This window comes from Lates calcarifer, unplaced genomic scaffold, assembly GCF_001640805.2.
Source record: "Lates calcarifer isolate ASB-BC8 unplaced genomic scaffold, TLL_Latcal_v3 _unitig_2180_quiver_825, whole genome shotgun sequence".
NCBI classification, from domain to species: Eukaryota; Metazoa; Chordata; class Actinopteri; family Centropomidae; genus Lates; species Lates calcarifer.
In genome coordinates, this window is record NW_026116037.1 from 23,562 (window position 1) to 45,784 (window position 22,223).

Below are 22,223 nucleotides of genomic sequence, written 5' to 3' on the forward strand. Positions count from 1 at the left end.
CTACGTTGTTACAGGTCTACAGTGGTACACGTCTATGTTGTTACAGGTCTACGTTGTTACAGGTCTACATTGTTACAGGTTTACGTCCTGTGCTGGATCAGGTTGACCTGTTAATCCTGATCTGGATTAGGTCCATCCTCAGAGATCACAGGTCCCAGCTGGACTGAAGCCAGGAATAGAGGAGGATTAGACCTGCACTGCACTGACCTGGAACAGCCTGGAACAGGACCTGGAACAGGACCTGGAACAGGGCCTGGGTCTGTGATAGATCAGTATGAGGAGCAGTGCCTGGCTCTGCAGCACTGACCTGACACCACACTCAGAACATCCTGCACAGGAGAGTGAGGTCACGTGACCTCATCACAGGTCATGTGACATCATGTTAAATCTATGAGCAGCCACCACAGACAGTCAGCCAGACAGACAGTCAGAGAGACTCCAGATTAAAAACAGTGAGACAGTTTCAGTTCAGTTCAGTCAGTTTATTGGTCCACACTGAAAACACACACACACACACACACACACACACACACACACACACACACACACTCCTCGACCGGTCAATGAGAGAGCAGAGTGACGGTGATCTGCGTCCTGATTGGTCAGAGGACGTCACAGAGAAATCTTTGTGTTTCTGAAGCTCGAGTTGTCCCTGAAACACAGAGAGACAAGGTCAGGGTCCTGGTCCTGGTCCTGGTCCTGGTCCTGGTCCTGAGTCTGAGTCTGAGTCCTGGTCCTGGTCCTGAGTCTGAGTCTGAGTCTAAGTCCTGGTCCTGATCCTGGTCCTGAGTCTGAGTCTGAGTCCTGGTCCTGGTCCTGAGTCTGAGTCTGAGTCTGAGTCTGAGTCTGAGTCCTGGTCCTGGTCCTGGTCCTGGTCCTGGCCCTGAGTCTGAGTCTGAGTCTGAGTCTGAGTCTGTCCTGGGCCTGGGCCTGGGCCTGAGTCCTGGTCCTGGTCCTTGTTCTGGTCCTGGTCCTGGTCCTGAGTCTGAGTCTGAGTCTAAACCTGGTCCTGGTTCTGGTCCTTGTCCTTGTTCAGAGTCTGAGTCTGGTCCTGAGTCTGAGTCTGAGTCTAAACCTGGTCCTGGTTCTGGTCCTTGTCCTTGTTCAGAGTCTGAGTCTGGTCCTGAGTCTGAGTCTGAGTCCTGGTCCTGGTCCTGGTCCTGAGTCTGGGGCCTGGGCCTGGTCCTGGTCCTGAGTCTGAGTCTGAGTCTGAGTCTGAGTCCTGGTCCTGGTCCTGGTCCTGAGTCTGAGTCTGAGTCTGAGTCTGAGTCTGAGTCCTGGTCCTGGTCCTGGTCCTTGTTCTGGTCCTGGTCCTGAGTCTGAGTCGGAGTCGGAGTCCTGGTCCTGGTCCTGAGTCTGAGTCTGAGTCTGAGTCTAAATCTGGTCCTGGTTCTGGTCCTTGTCCTTGTTCAGAGTCTGAGTCCTGGTCCTGGTCCTGGTCCTGGTCCTGGGCCTGGGCCTGAGTCTGAGTCCATGATGGTGAGTACAGTAGTACTGCAGTAGTAGTAGTAGTACTGCAGTAGCAGTAGTAGTAGTAGTAGTAGTAGTACTGTAGTAGTAGTAGTAGTACTGCAGTAGCAGTAGTAGTAGTAGTAGTACTGTAGTAGTAGTAGTAGTACTGCAGTAGTACTGTAGTAGTAGTAGTAGTAGTAGTACTGTAGTAGTAGTAGTAGTACTGCAGTAGCAGTAGTAGTAGTAGTAGTACTGTAGTAGTAGTAGTAGTACTGCAGTAGTACTGTAGTAGTAGTAGCAGTACTGCAGTAGTAGTAGTAGTAGTAGTAGTACCTGAGGCTGTCGTTGTGGGTCTTGTATTCCATGATGGTGAGTACAGTAGTACTGCAGTAGTACTACAGTAGTACTGTAGTAGTAGTAGTACTGTAGTAATAGTAGTAGTACCTGAGGCTGTCGTTGTGGGTCTTGTACTCCATGATGGTGTTGGACGGGAGGTTCAGGACTCGTCTCAGAGTGTCTCTGATCCTGGACGTCGTCGTCTGATCGTTGGACGTCCGGTTCCAGATCGACAGGATGTCCTCCTGCAGGGAGACAGGTCAGAGAGACAGACAGGTGGAGAGAGAAAGACAGGTCAGAGGGACACACAGGTGGAGAGAGAGAGACAGGTCAGAGAGAGAGAGATAGGTGGAGAGAGAGACAGGTCAGAGAGAGAGACAGGTCAGAGAGAGAGACAGGTCAGAGAGAGACAGGTGGAGAGACAGACAGGTGGAGAGACAGACAGGTATACAGTTGTGTTAATCTTCAGGTTCCTCTGTGATGTTTCATTGATCTGATCGACAGTCTATCAGTTATTGATCAGAGTTTATTGATCCAGTTCAGCTCATTGATCACAGACGATCAGGTCTCTGTTTAACCAGTTCTTCAGTGATCAAACAGAACAGTAACAGACTGGATCAGGGACTGATGAGGGTCTGGATCAGGGTCTGAATCAGGGACTGATGATCATGGAGTACAAGACCCTGGATCAGGGTCTGATTCCCAGATCAGAGTCAATGAACTGATCACAGCTCTGTCACTGACATCACTGAGTCCCGGACTGGATCAGGTCTGACTGATCTGAACTGGATCAGGTCTTCATCAGACCAGGAAGGATCACAGCAGGAACAGCAGTACTCTGTGGTATCAGTAGTACTGCAGTAGTACTACAGTAGTAGTAGTATTGTTACCTGGAAGCGGACAGACACCACGGCTCCACAGATCACAGTATCAGTGCTACAGTAGTACTACAGTAGTACTGCAGTAGTAGTAGTACCTGGAAGCGGACAGAGACCACGGCTCCACAGATCTCCTCCCCCACCATGAACTGCTCCCCCACCATGGCCAGGATCATGTTCTCCCAGAAACGACTCGCCAGACCTTTACGCAGACGGATGATCCACTTCCCCCCCCCACGGTTACACTCATCCTGAGGGGGGGGGGGTGTCAGATGAACAGTCAGACAGGTAAGGAGACAGACAGGTGAGCAGACAGACAGGTGAGCAGACAGACAGGTTAGCAGACAGACAGACAGGTGAGCAGACAGACAGGTTAGCAGACAGACAGGTGAACAGACAGACAGGTTAGCAGACAGACAGGTGAGGAGACAGACAGGTGTGTTACCTCCCACATGGGTTTGATTCCCTCCTTGAACAGGTGGAAGTCGCTGTGTCCACTGAGGTCACCTGGTCTGATCAGGTGACTGTAGAACCTCCAGAACTGCTCCACCTGAGGCACACACGCGCGCGCACACACACACACACACACACACACACACAGAGTATTGATTATCAGTTACGACCTGAGATTCTGTCAGAGTCTGAAATAACGATACTTCCTGTCTCCAGCAGAAGGTAAACTCTGATTTATTAATGACTGTTACCGTGGTGACGTGCTGTGGTTAGCGTGTTCCGTCACTTCTGGTTACCGGTGTTTCTTGTCTACCTGTCTCAGACTAGATACTTTCTCTTTACCGACATTACATCTGTGACTCTATCACCAGTTTAATCTGCACATTCACAGTAACAGTAGAATAAATCACCAACTTTCTCCACTTCCTGTCTGGTACTTTATCGATTCTATCTTCTGCTACTGATTTAGCTGAACTCTCAGCCATGGCCTCTCACTCTCCTTCTCCCTCTCCTGCCTTCTCTTGCTCTGCGTGTCAGATGTTCAGTTACTCCTCTGCCTCGTTTAGTGATAATGTGTAATAAATGTAGTCTGTTTTCTGTACTCGAGGCGAGGCTTAGTGAATTAGAGTCCCGGCTCCGCACCATGGAATCTAATTCAGCAGCTAATGCTAAACAGCTAAACCCTGTAGCCGGTGCGGAGCAGCCTAGCATAGCTCCTGTTAGCATTCCCCCGGCAGTTCCCGAGCAGCAGAAAGCAGGCTGGCTGGGTGACTGTTCGTAAGGACAGGCGGAGTCGTAAGCAGCAGCCCACTGCCGACCACCACCCAGTTCACGTTTCTAACAGATACTCCCCGCTCAGCGACACACCCGCTGAGGAGCCAACTCTGGTGATTGGCGACTCCATTTTGTTGAGCGTGAAGAAGCGACTCCAGCGACCATAGTTAAATGTATTCCCGGGGCCAGAGCGGGCGACATTGAATCTTATTTAAAGCTCCTGGCTAAGGATAAGCGTAGATACAATAAAACTGTTATTCACGTCGGCGCTAAAGACACCCGACTACGCCAGTCGGAGGTCACTAAAGTTAATATTGACTCGGTGTGTACATTTGCAAAGACCATGTCGGACACCGTAGTTTTCTCTGGTCCCCTGCCCAATCTGACCAGTGATGACATGTAGAGCCGCATGTCTTCACTCAACCGCTGGCTGTCGAGGTGGTGTCCAGAAAACGATGTGGGCTTTGTAGATCATTGGAAGAGTTTCTGGGGGAGACCTGGTCTGGTTAGGAGGGACGGCATTCATCCCACTTTTGATGGAGCATCTCTCATCTAGAAATCTGACAGAGTTTATTAGGAAGCCAAAGCCCTGACAATCCAGAGTTCAGGTCAGGAGACAGAGCTGCAGTCTGACACGCTTCTCTGTGCCTCCTTTAGAGCAGTCACCCCTCCATTACCCCACAGAGACTGTGTCTGCCCCCCGACCATTTAAATTAACTAAACCAAAGGTCAACAAAAGAGGAGTTAGTCACAATAATCTAATAAAAATCAGCACATCCACCTCAAATGTACAGCAAAATAAAATAATTAAATGTGGATTACTCAATATCAGATCTCTCTCATCCAAAGCTGTACTAGTAAATGATTTGATATCAGATCACCATCTTGATCTATTCTGTCTGACTGAAACCTGGCTGTGTCAGGATGATTATGTTAGCCTGAATGAATCAACCCCCCTCCCAGTCATATTAATACTCACATTCCCCGAGACACTGGCCGTGGAGGTGGAGTCACAGCCATTTTCAACTCCACTTTATTAATTAACCCTAAACCTAAACTCAATTATAACTCATGTGAAAGCCTTGTTCTTAGTCTGTCCCACCCAAGGTGGAAAACATTAAAGCCAATTCTATTTGTTGTAGTGTACCGTCCTCCTGGTCCATACTCTGATTTCTTATCTGAATTTTCAGAGTTCCTGTCGAGTTTGGTTCTTAAAACAGATAAAGTTATTATTGTAGGTGACTTCAATATTCATGTTGATGTCAACAATGACAGCCTTAGCTCTGCTTTTTCCTCTTTACTAGACTGTATTGGCTTCTCTCAGTGTGTAAATAAACCCACTCACTGTTTCAGTCACACTCTCGACCTTGTTTTAGCTTATGGTATTGACATTGAACATGTAACAGTCTTCCCACAGAATCCCATTCTATCAGACCACTTCTTAATCACTTTCGACTTCATATTGCTGGATTATGTATTATCAGCAAAAAACATCCTGACTAGAAATATTTCCGATAATGCAGTAGTTAAATTCAAGGAAATGATTCCCACTAACTTAGGTCCAGTGCCTCATCTTAATTTAGCAGAAGCTACTCCCTCCCAGCTTGATCATCTCGTAGACAGTGTTGCAGACTCACTGAGTACTTCCAGGCTGGACTACTGTAATTCATTATTATCAGGCTGCCCCAACAAGTCTCTAAAGACTCTGCAGCTGATTCAAAATGCTGCAGCACCATTACTGACAGGAACTAGGAAAAGAGACCATATTTCTCCTGTGTTAGCCTCTCTACATTGGCTCCCAGTCAAATCCAGAGTAGAATTCAAAATCCTCCTCCTCACATACAAAGCCCTTAATGGTCAGGCTCCATCTTACCTTAAAGATCTCATAGTCCCCTACAATCCCACCAGGACTCTGCGCTCCCAGAATGCTGGTTTACTGGTGGTTCCCAGAGTTTCCAGGAGTAGAATGGGAGGCAGAGCTTTCAGTTATCAGGCTCCTCTACTGTGGAACCTTCTCCCAGTTTCGGTCCGGGAGGCAGAAACACCCTCTGTACCTTTAAGAGTCAGATTAAAACTTTCCTCTTTGATAAAGCTTATAGTTAGGGTTGGCTCAGGCTTGAACCATCCCTTAGTTATGCTGCTATAGGCCTAGACTGCCGGGAGATCTCCCATGATGCACTGAGCTTCTCTCTCTCTCTCTCTCTCTCTCTCCACAGTATGGATTCATATCCCATGTTACATGTTACTAACTCAGTATCTTCCCTTTCCTGTAGTATTGTGCTCTTCTGTCTCTGTCTCCTCTTCTGTCTCTTTCTGCAGGTATTTCTGCCTCTGGAGCTGTAGAGTCTGATCTGTGATGACAAGTCTCCTGCTGCTCCTACAACTCCACTCAACACCTGCTGCTACAATTAGAAATGACTTATACTGCTGTTAGTTGTATTGCTGTGTTAGCAGTTAATACTTTAATTAGTGTGTAATGCTGAGCATTCACACTATAGTTCTTCAAATCTTTATTATTATTATTAAATAATTATAATTAATAATTATTCTTCCGTACGTTTTTCGGCATCTAACTACTTCCACATACTTTGTGCTATTAAAACCATTCAACCACCAAAATGTTCAGCTCATTCAGGACATTATTGCTTACATTCAACTTTTATATACTATTTATACTTTTTAAAATATTCAACGTTTTATGAAAATTTTTTCCCATTCAAATGAATGGACGGAATGTTCAAATCCTTCAAAACTTCAGCCTCTTTGAACTTTAACTACTTCAGCATACTTTGTGCTAGAAACTTCATTTAAACTTTAAACAAGTCCCAACAAGTTCAGCTATTCAACTTACATTCAACTTTTTGATATCTTGTACAGTTTTTGAATTACAGCAGTTTATATTTCATGCTCATTTTTAGCAATTTCTGAGTTTATAATGGGTGTGTATTGCGCTGGCTAGAGTAGGTGATGTCACGCAGTGACATCATCCACTCTGGCTTTCAGCCCTTCAACTTTTTCTCAAATTTTTCTGCTTCAACTCCTCTCCTGTCCACACCTTTCACTTCTCACACACAATTTATACCTCAAATTGTAGATAATTGTGTGCTCTTTCACACAGTGTGACTCCCTAGGCCATAGGTTTTACGGTTTTTGAGGTAGCAGCCTCTGATCAGCAACAGGAGCCCTCAGCTCCTCCATTCATCTCCATTTTAGCTGTCTTCATACAACAGTCACAGCAGGCCAGTTTTTAAACTGCCATACTGTGGTCATTTTTCACTTTATCTACACAAATAACACATGTCTGTGTTCAGTAAAGTCTCCTGGTGCTGGTAGTTACCTGATTTTATCGATAGAAGTTATGGTTTTTGAATTATTAGGAGGAGTTCAAGAGATGCGCAGAAGCAAATCTCTGTATTGTGTGGCTGTCTGGGCTCAGAGCTCACTGTAGCTGCTGCCTTTGAATTGAAATCCTCTTTTTTCTGATCCCTCAATTCTTCGGCAGCTAACTAGTCCTACATACTTTGAGCTACAGAAACCGTTCAAGTATCAAAACGTTCAGCTTCTCGAGGACATGCCTGCTTGTATTCAACTTTTTAATATTATGTATAGTTTTTGAAATATTAAGCCTTTTCTCTAAGATTTTTTCCCATTGAAATGAATTGAGGGAGAGTTCAAATCCCCTAAAACCACCTCCTCTGGGAAACTTAACTACTTCGTCATACTTTGTGCTACAGACTTCATTTAAACTTTAAACAAGTCCCAATAAGTTCAGCTATTCAACTTACATTCAACTTTTTGATATCTTGTCCAGTTTTTGAATGACAGCAGTTTATATTTCATGCTCATTTCATGAGATTTTCTGAGTTTATAATGGGTGTGTATTGCGCTGGCCAGAGTGGGTGATGTCATTGCCACCACTCAGACCTTCAGCCCTTCAACTTTTCCTCAAATTTTTGTGCTTCAGCTCTTCTCCTGTCCACACCTTTCACTTCTCACACACAATTTATACCTCAGATTGTAGATAAATTTGTGCTCTTTCACACAGTGTGACTCCCTAAGCCATAGGATTTATGGTTTTTGAGGTAGCTCCTCTTGATCACCAAGAGGAGCCCTCAACTGCCTCATTCATCTCCATTTTAGTTGTCCTCAGACAAAATCCAAACCAGGCCAGTTTTTAAACTGCCATACTGTGGTCATTTTTCACTTAATCTACACAAATAACACATGTCTGTGTTCAGTAAAGTCTCCTGGTGCTGGTAGTCACCACATTTCATTGATATCAGTTACCGTTTTTGAATTAATGGGGAGAGTTTGAGAGGTACGCAGAAGCAAATCTCTGTATTGTGTGGCTGTCTGGGCTCAGAGCTCACTGTAGCTGCTGCCTTTGATCTCTGTGCTGTTTACAAACACAGTCAGACACACACACACACACACACACACACACACTAATGATACCTAATTCTTTCCATTTTACCTGTTAGGAAGTTCAGACATTCCACGTTCATATTTCATCGTCCAGCTTTGGCTGTGTATTATTTGCCTTTAAGCTGATTCCTCAACATGTTTGTGCTCTCTGCTTTTCTATCTAATGCACTTAAGCTTCCATCTCCACTTTTACATTTTGACTTCCCACTTTTTATTCTGCATTTAGCTGTTTTTCCTTTCTGCTTCCAGCCCTGTTTGTGTTGTAACTACTGCATACTTTCTGCTACAGAAACCATTCAACTATCAAAAGGTTTAAACTATTAACCCTTTTACATTTGTGCTTATTCAACTTTCTTCAACTCTTTATGCTTTTTAAAATTTCAACTTTGTCTCCACTTGCTATTCAAACAAATGCTTCAGCTGTTGGTTTTAACTTTCAGCTTCTACATCTACCCTTTCTCTCTGATAATTTCAGCCATTTTCAGCATTGCTTCAGCGATTCATTCAGCTCTCAGCATTCACACGCATTTTCCACCGGAACTGCATTTTCTAGTGTTATCTTGTTGTGTGTATCATTGTATCGTTGTGTTGGTATGTATTATTGTGTTGTTGTTATTGTTGTGTATTGTTGTGTATCATTGTGTATTATTGTATCGTTGTGTTGGTATGTATTATTGTGTTGTTGTTATTGTTGTGTATCGTTGTGTTAGTGTTGTTGTTGTGTGTATTGTTGTGTGTATTATTGTATCGTTGTGTGTCTCTGACCGAGGCCACGGTGCCGATCTGTCGGATGTTCTGTTCGTAGCTCTGGGAGCTGGACGGACGACTCGGAGTTCTCCTGCTGAACCAGAAGGTGTAGTTGTACTGGAGGGGGTGTTCACCTGCACCTGGACTCACCTGAGAAAGAGAGACAGGTAGAGAGAGAGGGAGACAGGTTAATGTTCTCCTGCACCTGGACACAGAGAGAGAGAGGTCCTTCAGACCACCTGAGACCTGGGCTCTGTCCTACAAAGAGAGTTGAACCTCCTGTGGTTGAACTCAGGTTCTCAGGTAAAGTCGGGGTTGACAAACCCTGACTGCCTCAGTCTGTGTTAAACGGTACGACGGTGGTTCAGATGTGGGTCAGTTGAGTCGGTGTGAACTTAATCAGAGTTAGGGCGTGTTGATTAAAGGGGCGTGCACCGTATCTCTCAGATGAAGAGCGCACGTTAATTCTGTGGGTTTAGAGGAATTTAAAGAGACTCTAACGACACAATGTCAAACCAACAAAGACAGAGAGACTGGTCACATGTTCTCTGGATTCTTCATCTGTAATATGAGATGGAAGGACACAGAACATATGTGATCAGATACTTGGATTACAGTCAACATGTGGGTCACATGTCTGAGAATGAGCTGTTCCTGTTAATGATGTTCTGCCTGGAACACTCAGGCTGTATATGTATGAATGTAATGCTGTTATGTTCAGTATGAACTTCATATTAACAGTAACTGAAATTGAAAATGGAAAATATGGAGCACTAAAAAAAACATTTATTGGTCCACATATCTCTACCATCCACTACTTTTTTCTTTCTTTTTCTTTTTCTTTTTTTTGGGGGGGGGGGCTGACGGTCTTTAGACAACCCCCGTCCTGCAGAGTCAGCCTCTCTCAGTCGTTGTGTCAATATTGATTGGTTGTTCCACCTGTGGGGCGGAGCTTAGGTAGAAGTAACACCTGTAACACCGAGTTAACCACGAACATAAACTGCTCAGAGCAGTTTAGAGATGCAGCGTAAATCACCATGGCAACAGACCTCAGGTAAAACCCGTCCACCTTTCATAGTACAGGTTAATCAGGAAGTTACACCTGACGTCACCAAGTTACTCCTGAAGTTACTCTGATAAGACAGTAACCTCGCTTCGTAGTACAGGCCTCTGTCCGGTGAACACTCTTAAACAGCTCCGTGTTTGTTTCTTACCGTTTAAACCGAAGAAACGTCTCTAATATCCATAAACGGCTCCAGCTGATCAGAGCCCGCCAGACGGTTTGTATTTCCTTCTTCTTCTTCTTCTTCTTCTTCTTCTTTTTCTTCTTCTTCTTCGGTTGATTAATTCTGCAGCTCCGCGGCTCGTTACCGCCCTCCTCAGGACAGAGGTGTGTTTACTCCGACAGTCTGATCATAAACACCTGACAGGTTTCATATTATTATAACAGCTCACCTGCTCACGTGACCAGAGGCCTATACTACAGAGAGAGTTTAACCTCCTGTGGTTGAACTCAGGTTCTCAGGTAAAGTCGGGGTTGACAAACCCTGACTGCCTCGATCTGTGTTAAACGGTACGACGGTGGTTCAGATGTGGGTCAGGTGAGTCGGTGTGAACTTAATCAGAGTTAGTGCGTGTTGATTAAAGGGGCGTGCACCGTATCTCTCAGATGAAGAGCGCACGTTAATTCAGTGGGTTTAGAGGAATTTAAAGAGACTCTAACGACACAATGTCAAACCAACAAAGACAGAGAGACTGGTCACATGTTCTCTGGATTCTTCATTCTGAGCTGTTCCTGTTAATGATGTTCTGCCTGGAACACTCAGGCTGTATATGTATGAATGTAATGCTGTTATGTTCAGTATGAACTTCATGTTAACAGTATTTCAGCCTCAGTGGAAACTGAACCTGGATCAAATAGAAACCTTCTATAAAGTGGTTCACATTCATATTTCCATCATTAATGCTGCTTGGTCTGTAGTCTACAATTACAACAGCCCCCCCAAATGATTATTCATATCGATAATATTCAACACTAATGATGCTAAATTCTGCTGCTCAACTGAGAGGAAAAAAAATAACAAAATAACTGAGTGAAAATGGAAAATGTGGAGCATAAAAACACAATTTCCACAAACCTCTACCATCCACTACATACTGTTTTTTTTCTTTGGGGGGAGCTTTAGACAAGTTAACTACGAACAATAAAGACGCAGCGTAAATCACCATGGCAACAGACCTCAGGTAAAACCTGTCCACCTTTTGGTACAGGCTTCTGGACTCTGTCAGACCACCTGAGACCTGGACTCTGTCAGACCACCTGAGACCTGGACTCTGTCAGACCACCTGAGACCTGGACTCTGTCAGACCACCTGACTCTCTGATGTTTGTGAACAGATAAAATTCAAACCTTGTGTCTGTTGTTGTTGTTGTTTGTTTCATCAGTGTCGTCATGGTAACTCTCTGACTCCTCCTCCTCTCTCAGACTGAAACAAACAGGAAGTAAGTCAGTGAACATCACACTCTCAGCTGATCACTGATTATCTCACTCTGATGTTTCACTGCTGCTCTGACGTGTTAATCGGCTGTTTTCACTCTGATCAATACATGTATTGATTCTGATCATTACAGGTGATCGATAATAATCAAACTGACTCAGATATAATCAAAGAGTTTTAAACAGACTCAGTTTATCTCAGAGCTGATCATAATCACACATCTAATCAATAACCTGCGAAACAGCTGATTAATCAATGAGTCGATCAATAGTTAACAATCGATAACATCTCGATAAACTCAGATTTTATTTATTTTCATCAGATAACATTTTAATTGAAAGTTGAAGTCACGCTCTTTTTAATAAAACCAAAAAAATAAATTAAAATCTGTCATTAAAACTAATCTGTAGTAATTCATCAGGTCGCAGTAAAAGTACCTCTGCTACTTTAAAGTACTGCAGTTTTCACAGACACTGATTTTACCGGTAACTTTATAAACGAAGTTTAAATGAAACGGATGCTAACTGTTAGCCGTTAGCTGAGCCAGTGTTCCGGTAGTTTACCGGTTATTTCCGGGTTAAATCTGAGTCTTACCGCTGCAGCTGGTTCATGTCTCCTCCGTCTCTCTCTCTCCTCTTTATTTTCTCCTTTATTCTCTCTGTTATTTCACTTCTTCACTTTATTTTCCTCCTGTTACTTCTCATGAGGCTCTGACGAGCTAGCAGTCACTGCGCATGTGCAACAGCAGTGGACGGGAAGAGAGAAAGGACAAATTTGATTAGATTTTCTTCGCTTTATGAAATCTGAAGGATTAAGAACAATAAAAAGTAATTTAAATTTAATACATATTAAATATTCAGAGGAGATGGTCTACAGCTCTATAAATACTTATTTTGTGTTTTTATAATTACGAACCTGTTTTCATCTGTTATTAATACCTGGTATAAGATAAGATAAGATAAGATAAGATAAGATAAGATAAGATAAGATAAGATAAGATAAGATAAGAAGATATTTATTCATAAGGTTTTAATTTGATTTGGACACAATAGTTAGACACTGTTTCTGATTTGGATTTGTTTTGGATTTCAAAAACCGGTGATGCCATTGCTTTGTTATTCTGTTTTATCATTGCATGCATCACTAAAAAATAATCTAAAAACAAAACAAAAATATCTTTGATTGTGATGAATACACATTAATTAATGACAGAATGAAATATATTATTTATTGACAGCTGTTTGGAGGATTATTTTATGAGGCCAAACTCTTTCTACTTTGCTGTAGGCCTATACTGAAAGGCTGAATACGTTATAGCTTACCTAATCACTGTAGCCTGATGGATGAACAAATCAAATTAAAACCTTATGAATAAATAGGATATCTTGTAGGATATACTGCGTGATCCAAATACAGTATTATTTGATACAGTTTTAAAGTTTCATTATATTTTGGGCCTGAAATCCACACTGAATCCACCCTTCTGATGGGATCAGTATAATCCAGAGTTTTTGGATCAAAGTGATCCCAATCCTACTAAAAAGTTCTAAAAAACCCAAACTAAAGGTTTGATCAGAGATTAAAACCAAGATTGGATTATGTGATGTAATCCGATTACGTAATCCGTTTTTTCTTTTGAAAAACCCATTTTCAAGATTTGATCCAATCCGTTATCCAAAATCAGAGCGGATTACTTTTGAAAAACCAGGCCCAGGTTTCTGTTCTTTAGGATCTGATTTCAGATGAAACAGGAAGTTACAGAGTTAACCCTGAATGCACCATCAGACACAGACTGTGTCACTGGTCTCACCTGGTTGTACAGGTAAACTCAGCTGATGAATCTGACTTTCTATAAAACTAAACATGACAGCAGGAAACTCTGAACTCTTTGATCAGTTGATTATTTTACTGATTATTTTAAAGGATCAGTTTTCTCTACCTGTGTTTTCCTCTCATGTTGTTATTTATTTGTTGTTGTTGTTGTTGTTTAGTTACTTCCTGTCTGCACCTGAAGGTTAAAGTGTTGAACAGGAAGCGTCTCTGTCTTCAGCTGTTTTAAATAAAGTTGGTTTGAATCAGATCCTCTGTGTCCTCATCAGTTCAGGGTCGAGGAGACGAGGTTAAAGAAAAGTTTCAGAGAGAGAAACCAACAGATCATTCCCCCAGAAACAAGGAGTGAACAAAGGTTCCCACCTGAGAGCAAACGACAGAGACTCAGTTTATCAGCAAAGATAAAACAGAGAGAACAAACAAAGAGCAGACACAGACACATGGACATACAGAAGGACAGATCCCTGAGAGACTGAACAACAGATTGAGATGAAGGCGTTTAAAGACACTGACAGAAGCAGGTACAGGTTGGGTCCAGGTCCAGGTTTGGGGTCCAGACATGAAACCAACCTGCTGACAGAGATAATCAGTTCATAGTTTAATAAAGTCTCTGTTGACCTTCTCCTGGTAACTGATGAGTCATCAGCAGCTCTGTCTCTGATTGGCTGCTGAAGTTGAAGTGAAAGTAAAGAGTCTGGACTTTCCTCAGACTCTGATCAGCAGATTTCTGCTGTTTAACTTCTCTGTTTGTTCTGAGTCAGATTTCTATATTTTATGTTTTAATATGAAGTCATATCACTGCTGTTTCATATCAATCACAGTCTGAATCAGATCATTGATCATAAATTGATTCAGTCTATAAATCAGACTGATCTGATGTTTTTATTGGATCAGCTGTTTCCTGTGTGAAACCTTCACTGTCGTCATGTTACAGAGACGTAACATGACGAGCAGCAACATGTTTCCTCTGCTCCTCCATCACACACTGACCTCCCTGTGGTTTCCTCCAGGAGGCGCTCTGACTGATCTCAGAGCTCAGAGCAGTTTATCTGCAGGGTTTCAGTCAGAGACATGGACGAGTTTTGTTCTCTGAAGCTGATCAGGCTGCAGCTACAAACTGATATAAAAAAGAATGAAGAAAAAAATTAAAACAAAATAAAACCAAGTCAGAAATAAACCAGGTCAGAGTCAGAGTCAGACCTGAGTCTGTGTCTGACTCCTGATCCTCTTCTGTCATCATGAGTTTATTAATAAAGTTAATTGAATTGAATCAGCTGACCTCTCTGTCACAGGTAAACTTCTTCACCTCTGAGCTGCTCTTCAACAACTCATCTACCTGACGATTGATGACTCATCAGCAGCTCTGTCTCTGATTGGCTGCTGATGTTGAAGCGAAAGTAAAGCGTTGGGACTTTCCAGAGACGCTGGGTTCAGGTGCTGCAGGAAAACTCTGCACTGTGTTTCTCTGATGTGGAGTCAGAGTCTCTGATCTGTTCCTCAGAACTGAGTGTTCCTGGTTTTACAGAGACACCTGAAAGCAGCATGTGGTTCCAGTCTGATCACATTAAACAGGAAACACCAGTTTCAAACATTTATAAACCAGAGAAGCTGAGCAGTCTGATCCTGTCACAGGTCAAAGGTCACAGGTCAAAGGTCACAGGTCAAAGGTCACAGCTCTGAGTGTTTTCATGAACAGGTTGATAAACAGGTTGTTTATTGTCTCTGAACCTGAAGCTAACTGTTTTGTTATTATATTTATTGATTAGTTGACAAATTATACATGAGGTAATTAATATATTATTAAATTATAATATTTATACAAGTTTGATTTTATTTTAACAAATAGTAACTTTATAAAATTGTTATTAAACAGAAGAATAGATGTGTAGAATAGATATTAGTATCATTTGATTGGTCATTGATTTGTTACCTTTGACATTGTCTGTATAATAATAATATAAGTTTGACTGGATGATGAGTAAATACACTTTACTCCCATCAGGAGACATGTGATCTGTGTCCTACTGTCTAACTTTACCCTGAACTCGCCACAGATCAGTCACAGCTTCAGTCATGAACAAACATTTACTACACAGTGAAACACAACACAACTCTCCACAATACACTTCCACACGACTAATCAGAATAATTTTTTATTAATGTAAAGTATCAAACAAACGAACTGATCATGATCAGGAACAAAGTTATGATGTGAGACGAGTTAAAATGAGTAACAGACTTAGACTCATCTACAGATTTTTAAATGAAATTATGAAGCAAGAACAAGAATAAAGCTCCACAGAAATGAGGATACTGAAATAACTGTAAATAAAAAACTTAAAGACTGAATCTGGATGTGGAACAGTCACATTAGAGGTGGAGTGTGTGTGAACATAAAAATGAGTTTATATAGTTTTCACATCTGCTGTGGCGTCTTTACTGTTTATTAATTGTCGATCACTTTTGTGTAATTGTCAGATTTTTGTGTCTCTTCTTGTTGCTTCCAGTGAGGAGACAGGTTGTGTTTAACTGATGGACACACAGGTTGAAAAACACTGAGCAGCAGTTATTTCCTGTTCACAGTGTGTTTGTGTTGTGTCAGACTTTATACACATTAACTAATGATGGAGTCCATCTCTGTCTGTGTGATAATGTTTCTCTTCAGCTGTGAGCATCTGCTGCCTGAGTCTACCTGGACACTGATGACATCACCTGATCTCTGCTCTGTGATTGGCTGCTGTGTGAGTAAGAGCTGAGCTGCTGCTGGACTCTGAGTCAGTTTGTGTCAGTTTGTGTCGGTCTCCTCAGATTCTCAGAGACTCAGACAGTTTCAGTGATCTGATGATGATGATGATGATGAAGGTGTCAGAGCTGGTCCTCGTCCTCTCCTGTGTCCTCTGTGTCTCTGCTGACGGTGAGTCTCTGTCTCACTTTACCTCTGATTTACTGATGGACGAAGAGTTTACTGACGGTCAACAGGTTAACTAACTAACCACAGAGTCAACAGGTTAACTAACTAACTACAGTCAACAGGTTAACTAACTAACTACAGTCAACAGGTTAACTAACTAACCACAGAGTCAACAGGTTAACTAGTTCTTCTCTCCTCAGGTCTCCATGAGGACCTTTGTATCATTGGCTGTTCAGACACTGATGGAGAGATGATGTACTCTCTGGATGGTGAAGAGCTGTGGTACGCAGACTTCATCAACAAGAGAGGAGTCGAGCCTCAGCCCAGTTTTATTAATCATATCAGCCTCGTGGAAGGAACTTATGAAGGAGCTGTGAGGTTTGTACAGAACTGCAGACAGAACATGGGGGTTTTTCGTCAAGCTTACAACAACCCTCCAGTGAACCTGGGTAAGTATATTTAATAGTAAGTAACTGTTTAAACTGCAGATTAACTGATGTCTGCGCTATAACATTACTTTATATTTAATATCTATTGCTATGTAGGTGTACATTACTGTACATGCCAGGTGTTTAATTTGCTTCTGTGTAATATATCACAGTCTGGTCTCTGAAATACTGAATATGCTAAATTTTATTACTCTGTGATCCATGGCTTTCCATCTATTGTACAGTACAAATCATGACTGAAAGTCCACATAAAACCACAGGTCATAAATTAAAGCACTGTTCCCACCAGCTAGCATATATATATTCACTGTCATTCCCCAGAGGTTCCTTACCCTGCAGTCAACAGTATGGAAAAATAACCCCTGTACTTCTTGTCAAAACAGTTACCATTCAGTTTCTTTGACATCTCTCACCATCTCTTTTGAAAAACTGATCAAGTTAAGCAGAGCACAACAAGTAGAAGTAGATGAATGACTGTCAGATCTGCTGGTCACCAATACTCTCCTCAGCTGTTAAAATTAAAGGATACTTGAGACTCATTTTAGGGTTCCTCAGTTTGCCACACTGGTGGAACCCTTCTAACGCATCAGTACTCTGATCTTAAAGTCTTTTGTAAAGCAAATTCAGACATTTGTATTTAAACACATTGTTTATGTCAGAAAATGAAAACATGTAAAAAGACTAAACTCTATATTACAGCATTGTGGAGTCAGACTGTTTCACAGTTTCCATCAGTTTCATTCTCAGGATTTTATGAGCGTGTCTGAAACAGTGGCTCGATGATGCATCAAAGCCACCGCTCAGCATAACCCCACTCCAAACACTGTGACCATTACAAACAGCAGCTCTCTAGCATCACTGCTTCTCTGTATTATGAGAGATGGATACAGTGCCGCCGCTCAGCCTTGCAGCCAATTTTGTCCAGAGGCCACTCAAGATCCTGCAACAAAAAACCCCCCGGGGCCCAAGTAAAGCATTTTCTCCATAGGCCACCATTGTAAAAGAGACATCTGTACATTCAGGATAAATAAATTAGATTAACTATTATTCATGTATTTTAAGAATTTATTATATAGCAAATTGTGTTTAATATTGTAAAAAATAAAAATAAGTGCAAATAATTGTAATTGTAATTGTAATTACACATGTAATGTGTAATAACTGAGCTAAGGAGAATGTTGCTGTAACATATATTTAAACCCACTGATAGTAGGTTTAAGAGTCTGAAATGTACTTTTTTTATGTAACTAACTGTCCCGGGTTAACAGACCTCCACTGTCACCTCTGGGCAATGGAGAAGATGATGAACTTCAGTCAGTGGATGAGAACATAGGCTGTATATAAAAAGACACTGCCACACACAGATCGCATCAGTTATCACATATATGGTACATAACTTACAAATTCAAAATACCCTGAAAAAAATTTAGGATAGGAGCAAGGGAAAATCGCCTCCAGTGTCTTACCAGTCATCCTTATGAAGCTAATATCTAGATTTTTTTTTAACAAAGCCTGGCTACTGACTGATAAATGAAAATGAAGACTCGTCTTTGAGTCATTCATTCAGTTTTACCTTTAATGTTACACATCCCACAGTGTCAGCTGTGATTCAGCAAGGATCCTCATTCCAGAGACACAACATGACAACACGTAGAGCCTGCACACAGCCGTGACGTCATTCAGAGAAACATGACTTTTCTGGGCTTTTGAAAACTTTTACAAAGACTAAAAGTCTATGGCTTAAAAATATACAATAGAAAGAGTCACAATTGATTATGTTTATAGCTGGAGGTGTCCTGTCAACAGTTTTACAGGCGTCTCTTTTATAATGGCGGCCTATGGAGAAAATGCTTTTTGGGCCCCAGGGGGATTCTTTGTTGCAGGACCTCGAGTGGCCACTGGAAAAAATTGGCTGCAAGGTGGAACAGCGGCACCATATCTAGCTCTTACAATACATACATGGGGTAGCTGTGTCGTCATCCCACAAACACATCTTCCCTAGATACCAGAGTTTACAGCTCAAAGTCATTAAGAGGAGGTGGATTAATTTAGTGAAGAGCCACACTGATGGAGAGCTGAGGAACACCACGTACACCATCTCTGCAGAGACCGTTTTACTTCAGTTAGCTTTACAAAGTTTTATCAGAAACAACAGGAGTTCACAGATAATCTGCAGTCACTTTACAATGAGGCTGAACTAGGTGTCTCTCTCCCTGGCCTTCACCCTTTTGTCCCACTGACATTACTGTTTCTTTTTCTGTGTGTGTGTGTGTGTGTGTGTGTGTCTGTCCCCTTGGAGATGAGGGATAACCATAGACTGTATGGGGATAACACTGGTTAGAGTGAGGCAGTGACACACTTAGAATAATAACACACCAGTTAGCTTGGCGTTAGTTGAGTATCAGTGTCACATCTTTAAACTTTGTTTTAATAAACCTCAGTAAGGTGACTGCAAAAACACAGTGATTTTTTAACATAATTTTATATATCTGACAATTTTTTTAAACTTTCAAATTTAGCTGAGTGGTTAATAGCACATTTTTCTGTGGTGTGACTTTCTCAGAATGCTATTATCATCACTGCTTTACACAGACTTTAAAATAGTTTCAGGTTCCTTGAGGAATTCTTTTTACCAGCATGGTTAGGAAACACTTTGGTGCCTCAAAGCACCATTTCATCAAGTAAAAATAGCCACTAAGAGTCCAGTATCAAGTCCAGTACCATGCCAATGTTAGCCCTAGCTGGCAGTCCTCCTGTTCTGGCTCTGTGTCTATGTGTCTGATTTGGCAGCCTTGTATTGAGTCATATTAGGGATTTTCTATAGCATGACTCAACAGTGACATTATTTAAAAATTAATTGACCTGACATACCAAGTGACATTGACCCAATCAGCTGCTTTGCATGACTGGCTTTTACCTCCCCCTCCCAGAGTGGACATTCATAACAGATACCAACAGTTTGGATTTCAGAATTGGGCAAATTTACTAGTTATTTTACAGTAGAACCTGGTTTGGTTATTTGTTTAGTGCAGATGTTAGTCAGCATTGTGTAGTTTACTAAATCTTACACATCCAATGAATGCAGCTGTATTAACTAGCTGTGTTTTGTTTCAGATCCTCCTTCCAGTCCAATGATCTACACCAGAGACAAAGTGGAGCTGGGAGTGAAGAACACTCTGATCTGTCATGTGTCTGGTTTCTATCCTGCTCCTGTCAACGTCTCCTGGACCAAGAACGAGCAGAAGGTGACTGAAGGAACCAGCATCAACGTCCCCTTTCCAAACAAAGATGGTTCCTTCACCCAGATCTCCAGACTGGATTTCATCCCACAGCTGGGAGACGTCTACACCTGCACAGTGAGACACCCAGCTCTGAACCAACCACTGACCAGAATCTGGGGTGAGACACAACATCTGTCTCTCTCCAGATGTGGAGTTAACCTCTGTGTCTGTCTCCAGATGTGGAGTTAACCTCTGTGTCTGTCTCCAGATGTGGAGTTAACTTGTCTCTGTCTCCAGATGTGGAGTTAACCTCTGTGTCTCCAGATGTGGAGTTAACCTCTGTGTCTCTCTCTCCAGATGTGGAGTTAACCTCTGTGTCTCTCTCTCCAGATGTGGAGTTAACCTCTGTGTCTCCAGATGTGGAGTTAACCTCTGTGTCTGTCTCCAGATGTGGAGTTAACCTCTGTGTCTCCAGATGTGGAGTTAACCTCTGTGTCTCTCTCTCCAGATGTGGAGTTAACCTCTGTGTGTCTGTCTCCAGATGTGGAGTTAACCTTTGTGTCTCTGTCTCCAGATGTGGAGTTAACCTCTGTGTCTCCAGATGTGGAGTTAACCTCTGTCTCCAGATGTGGAGTTAACCTCTGTGTCTCCAGATGTGGAGTTAACCTCTGTCTCCAGATGTGGAGTTAACCTCTGTGTCTCTGTCTCCAGATGTGGAGTTAACCTCTGTGTCTCCAGATGTGGAGTTAACCTCTGTCTCTCTCTCCAGATGTGGAGTTAACCTCTGTCTCTCTCTCCAGATGTGGAGGTGCAGCAGCCCAGTATTGGACCTGCAGTCTTCTGTGGAGTGGGTCTGACTGTCGGTCTGCTCGGTGTCGCTGCAGGAACCTTCTTCCTCATCAAAGGAAACGAGTGCAGCTGATTGGCTGGAGCTGATGATGTCATCAGACCAGTCTGATTATAGGCTGATGTAAATGTTGTTGTTTGTTAAAGACGTGAGTGCAGCTGCAGTGTTTGTTAAATAAAGGTTGGATGTTGTCACAGATTTAAATCACAAACTGTGGATTATTACAAGAGCTTCCAGATGTGCATTAAAAATGTTCTTTCTTGCTGAAATCATTTATTCTGTTCTGACTGTAGAGATTTGATCTGAAATTGATTCCAGGTCAAAGTAAAATTTGATCTGTTTGTAACACAAAGAGGAAATCTGTACCAAACAGGATGTGACTGTTTCTCAGACATTAATGTTCTGTTATACATAAACATGATTTTCATTTGTTAGTTAATCACACAATGCAGATAAACAGTAGATGTATGATGTGTGTCAGAATGAGGGAAATCAATGAAGTGTTTCTCATTTTAATTCATCTTCTAAAATCAGGCTGTTTCTGTTTCCTTCCTGAAATAAAGAAATTTCCACTCTCACAGTTTGGTGTGTAAATGGACTGAACTCATAGAACTTTTCTTGTCCACTTTACACCACAGGTCACATTCACCCGTTCACAGACACATTCATACAGTGCTTGATCTGTCCATATGTATATAACATTATATAACACACGCACAAACCGATGAGGTTCAGTAACTTGCTGAAGGACACTTCAGCACACAGACTAGAGGAGCTGGGGATCAAACCACCAACCCTCTGATGAGTGGGCCTAATCCTGCTCCACCTCCTGAGCCACAGCTGCTGTTGTAAACTGTGGATTTGATGATTTATAAATGAGTAAATAAATTTAAAGTAGAATGTTGTGGAAATTTTGCACGGTGAAGAATGAAACAGAGACTTCTGCCGGCCGACAAAGTTTTATTTTCCTTGCAAAGAAAAAGGTCAGTCACCATCTGAGCGGTCAGGAGATGGCAAAAGACCCTGAACATAGGGACATCTAGACCTTTATACCTGAGGAATGCCCCTATAGGGGAACAAAGGGTCCTTGTTCTTGTTTGCCCTTTGGCACCCCTTTGTCTGCCACTGGAAGTGGATCCCCACCCCTGGGGTGATCTTTCACACTTGGGGCATCCTACAGAATTTATATCTGATGAGAATGTAAATATGTAAATGATCTAGACGTCACAAATGGTTACAAAGAAAGAAATTTACAATTACATAGAATTCATTGAAAACTACATTGGTCCTCTGAGAAACTTTGTTTTGATCGATGTAGTTTTTGTTAGAAATTTGATGTTGTTCCAACCCAGCAGAGTTTAACCATCCACCACCACTGAAATGAAGAAATCAATGTAAGTTT

The 22,223-nt window shown here is 42.1% G+C and overlaps 2 protein-coding genes and 1 long non-coding RNA gene across 9 annotated transcripts; 1 reads left to right on the forward strand and 2 right to left on the reverse strand.

Moving 5' to 3' along the window:
- Positions 1-467: 467 nt before the first annotated feature.
- LOC108892330 (eukaryotic translation initiation factor 4E type 2-like) lies at positions 468-12,318 on the reverse strand. 2 transcript variants are annotated; one of them, XM_018689827.2, is made up of 7 exons: positions 12,158-12,318; positions 11,476-11,551; positions 9,084-9,215; positions 3,112-3,216; positions 2,765-2,917; positions 1,897-2,033; positions 468-652 (listed from the first exon to the last, which is right to left on the reverse strand). In XM_018689827.2, exons 1-7 carry the CDS (start codon positions 12,172-12,174, stop codon positions 613-615), a joined length of 660 nt encoding a protein of 219 aa, XP_018545343.1. In that variant the 5' UTR covers positions 12,175-12,318; the 3' UTR covers positions 468-612. The 2 variants fall into 2 exon arrangements, with proteins under 2 accessions (XP_018545343.1, XP_050923915.1); XM_051067958.1 differs by lacking the exon at positions 468-652 and having other exon boundaries at positions 2,679-2,917.
- Positions 12,319-16,142: 3,824 nt separating this feature from the next.
- On the forward strand, positions 16,143-21,401 carry LOC108892329 (H-2 class II histocompatibility antigen, A-U alpha chain). Its single transcript, XM_018689826.2, has 4 exons — positions 16,143-16,307; positions 16,505-16,753; positions 19,868-20,152; positions 20,775-21,401. Exons 1-4 carry the CDS (start codon positions 16,235-16,237, stop codon positions 20,894-20,896), a joined length of 729 nt encoding a protein of 242 aa, XP_018545342.1. The 5' UTR covers positions 16,143-16,234; the 3' UTR covers positions 20,897-21,401.
- On the reverse strand, positions 20,004-20,873 carry LOC127139809 (uncharacterized). Of its 6 annotated transcripts, none has more exons than XR_007810171.1 (3): positions 20,757-20,873; positions 20,312-20,462; positions 20,004-20,193 (listed from the first exon to the last, which is right to left on the reverse strand). It is a non-coding gene; the product is annotated as an uncharacterized LOC127139809 (long non-coding RNA). The 6 variants fall into 6 exon arrangements; XR_007810172.1 differs by having other exon boundaries at positions 20,285-20,462; XR_007810173.1 differs by having other exon boundaries at positions 20,004-20,195; positions 20,256-20,462.
- Positions 21,402-22,223: the final 822 nt, after the last annotated feature.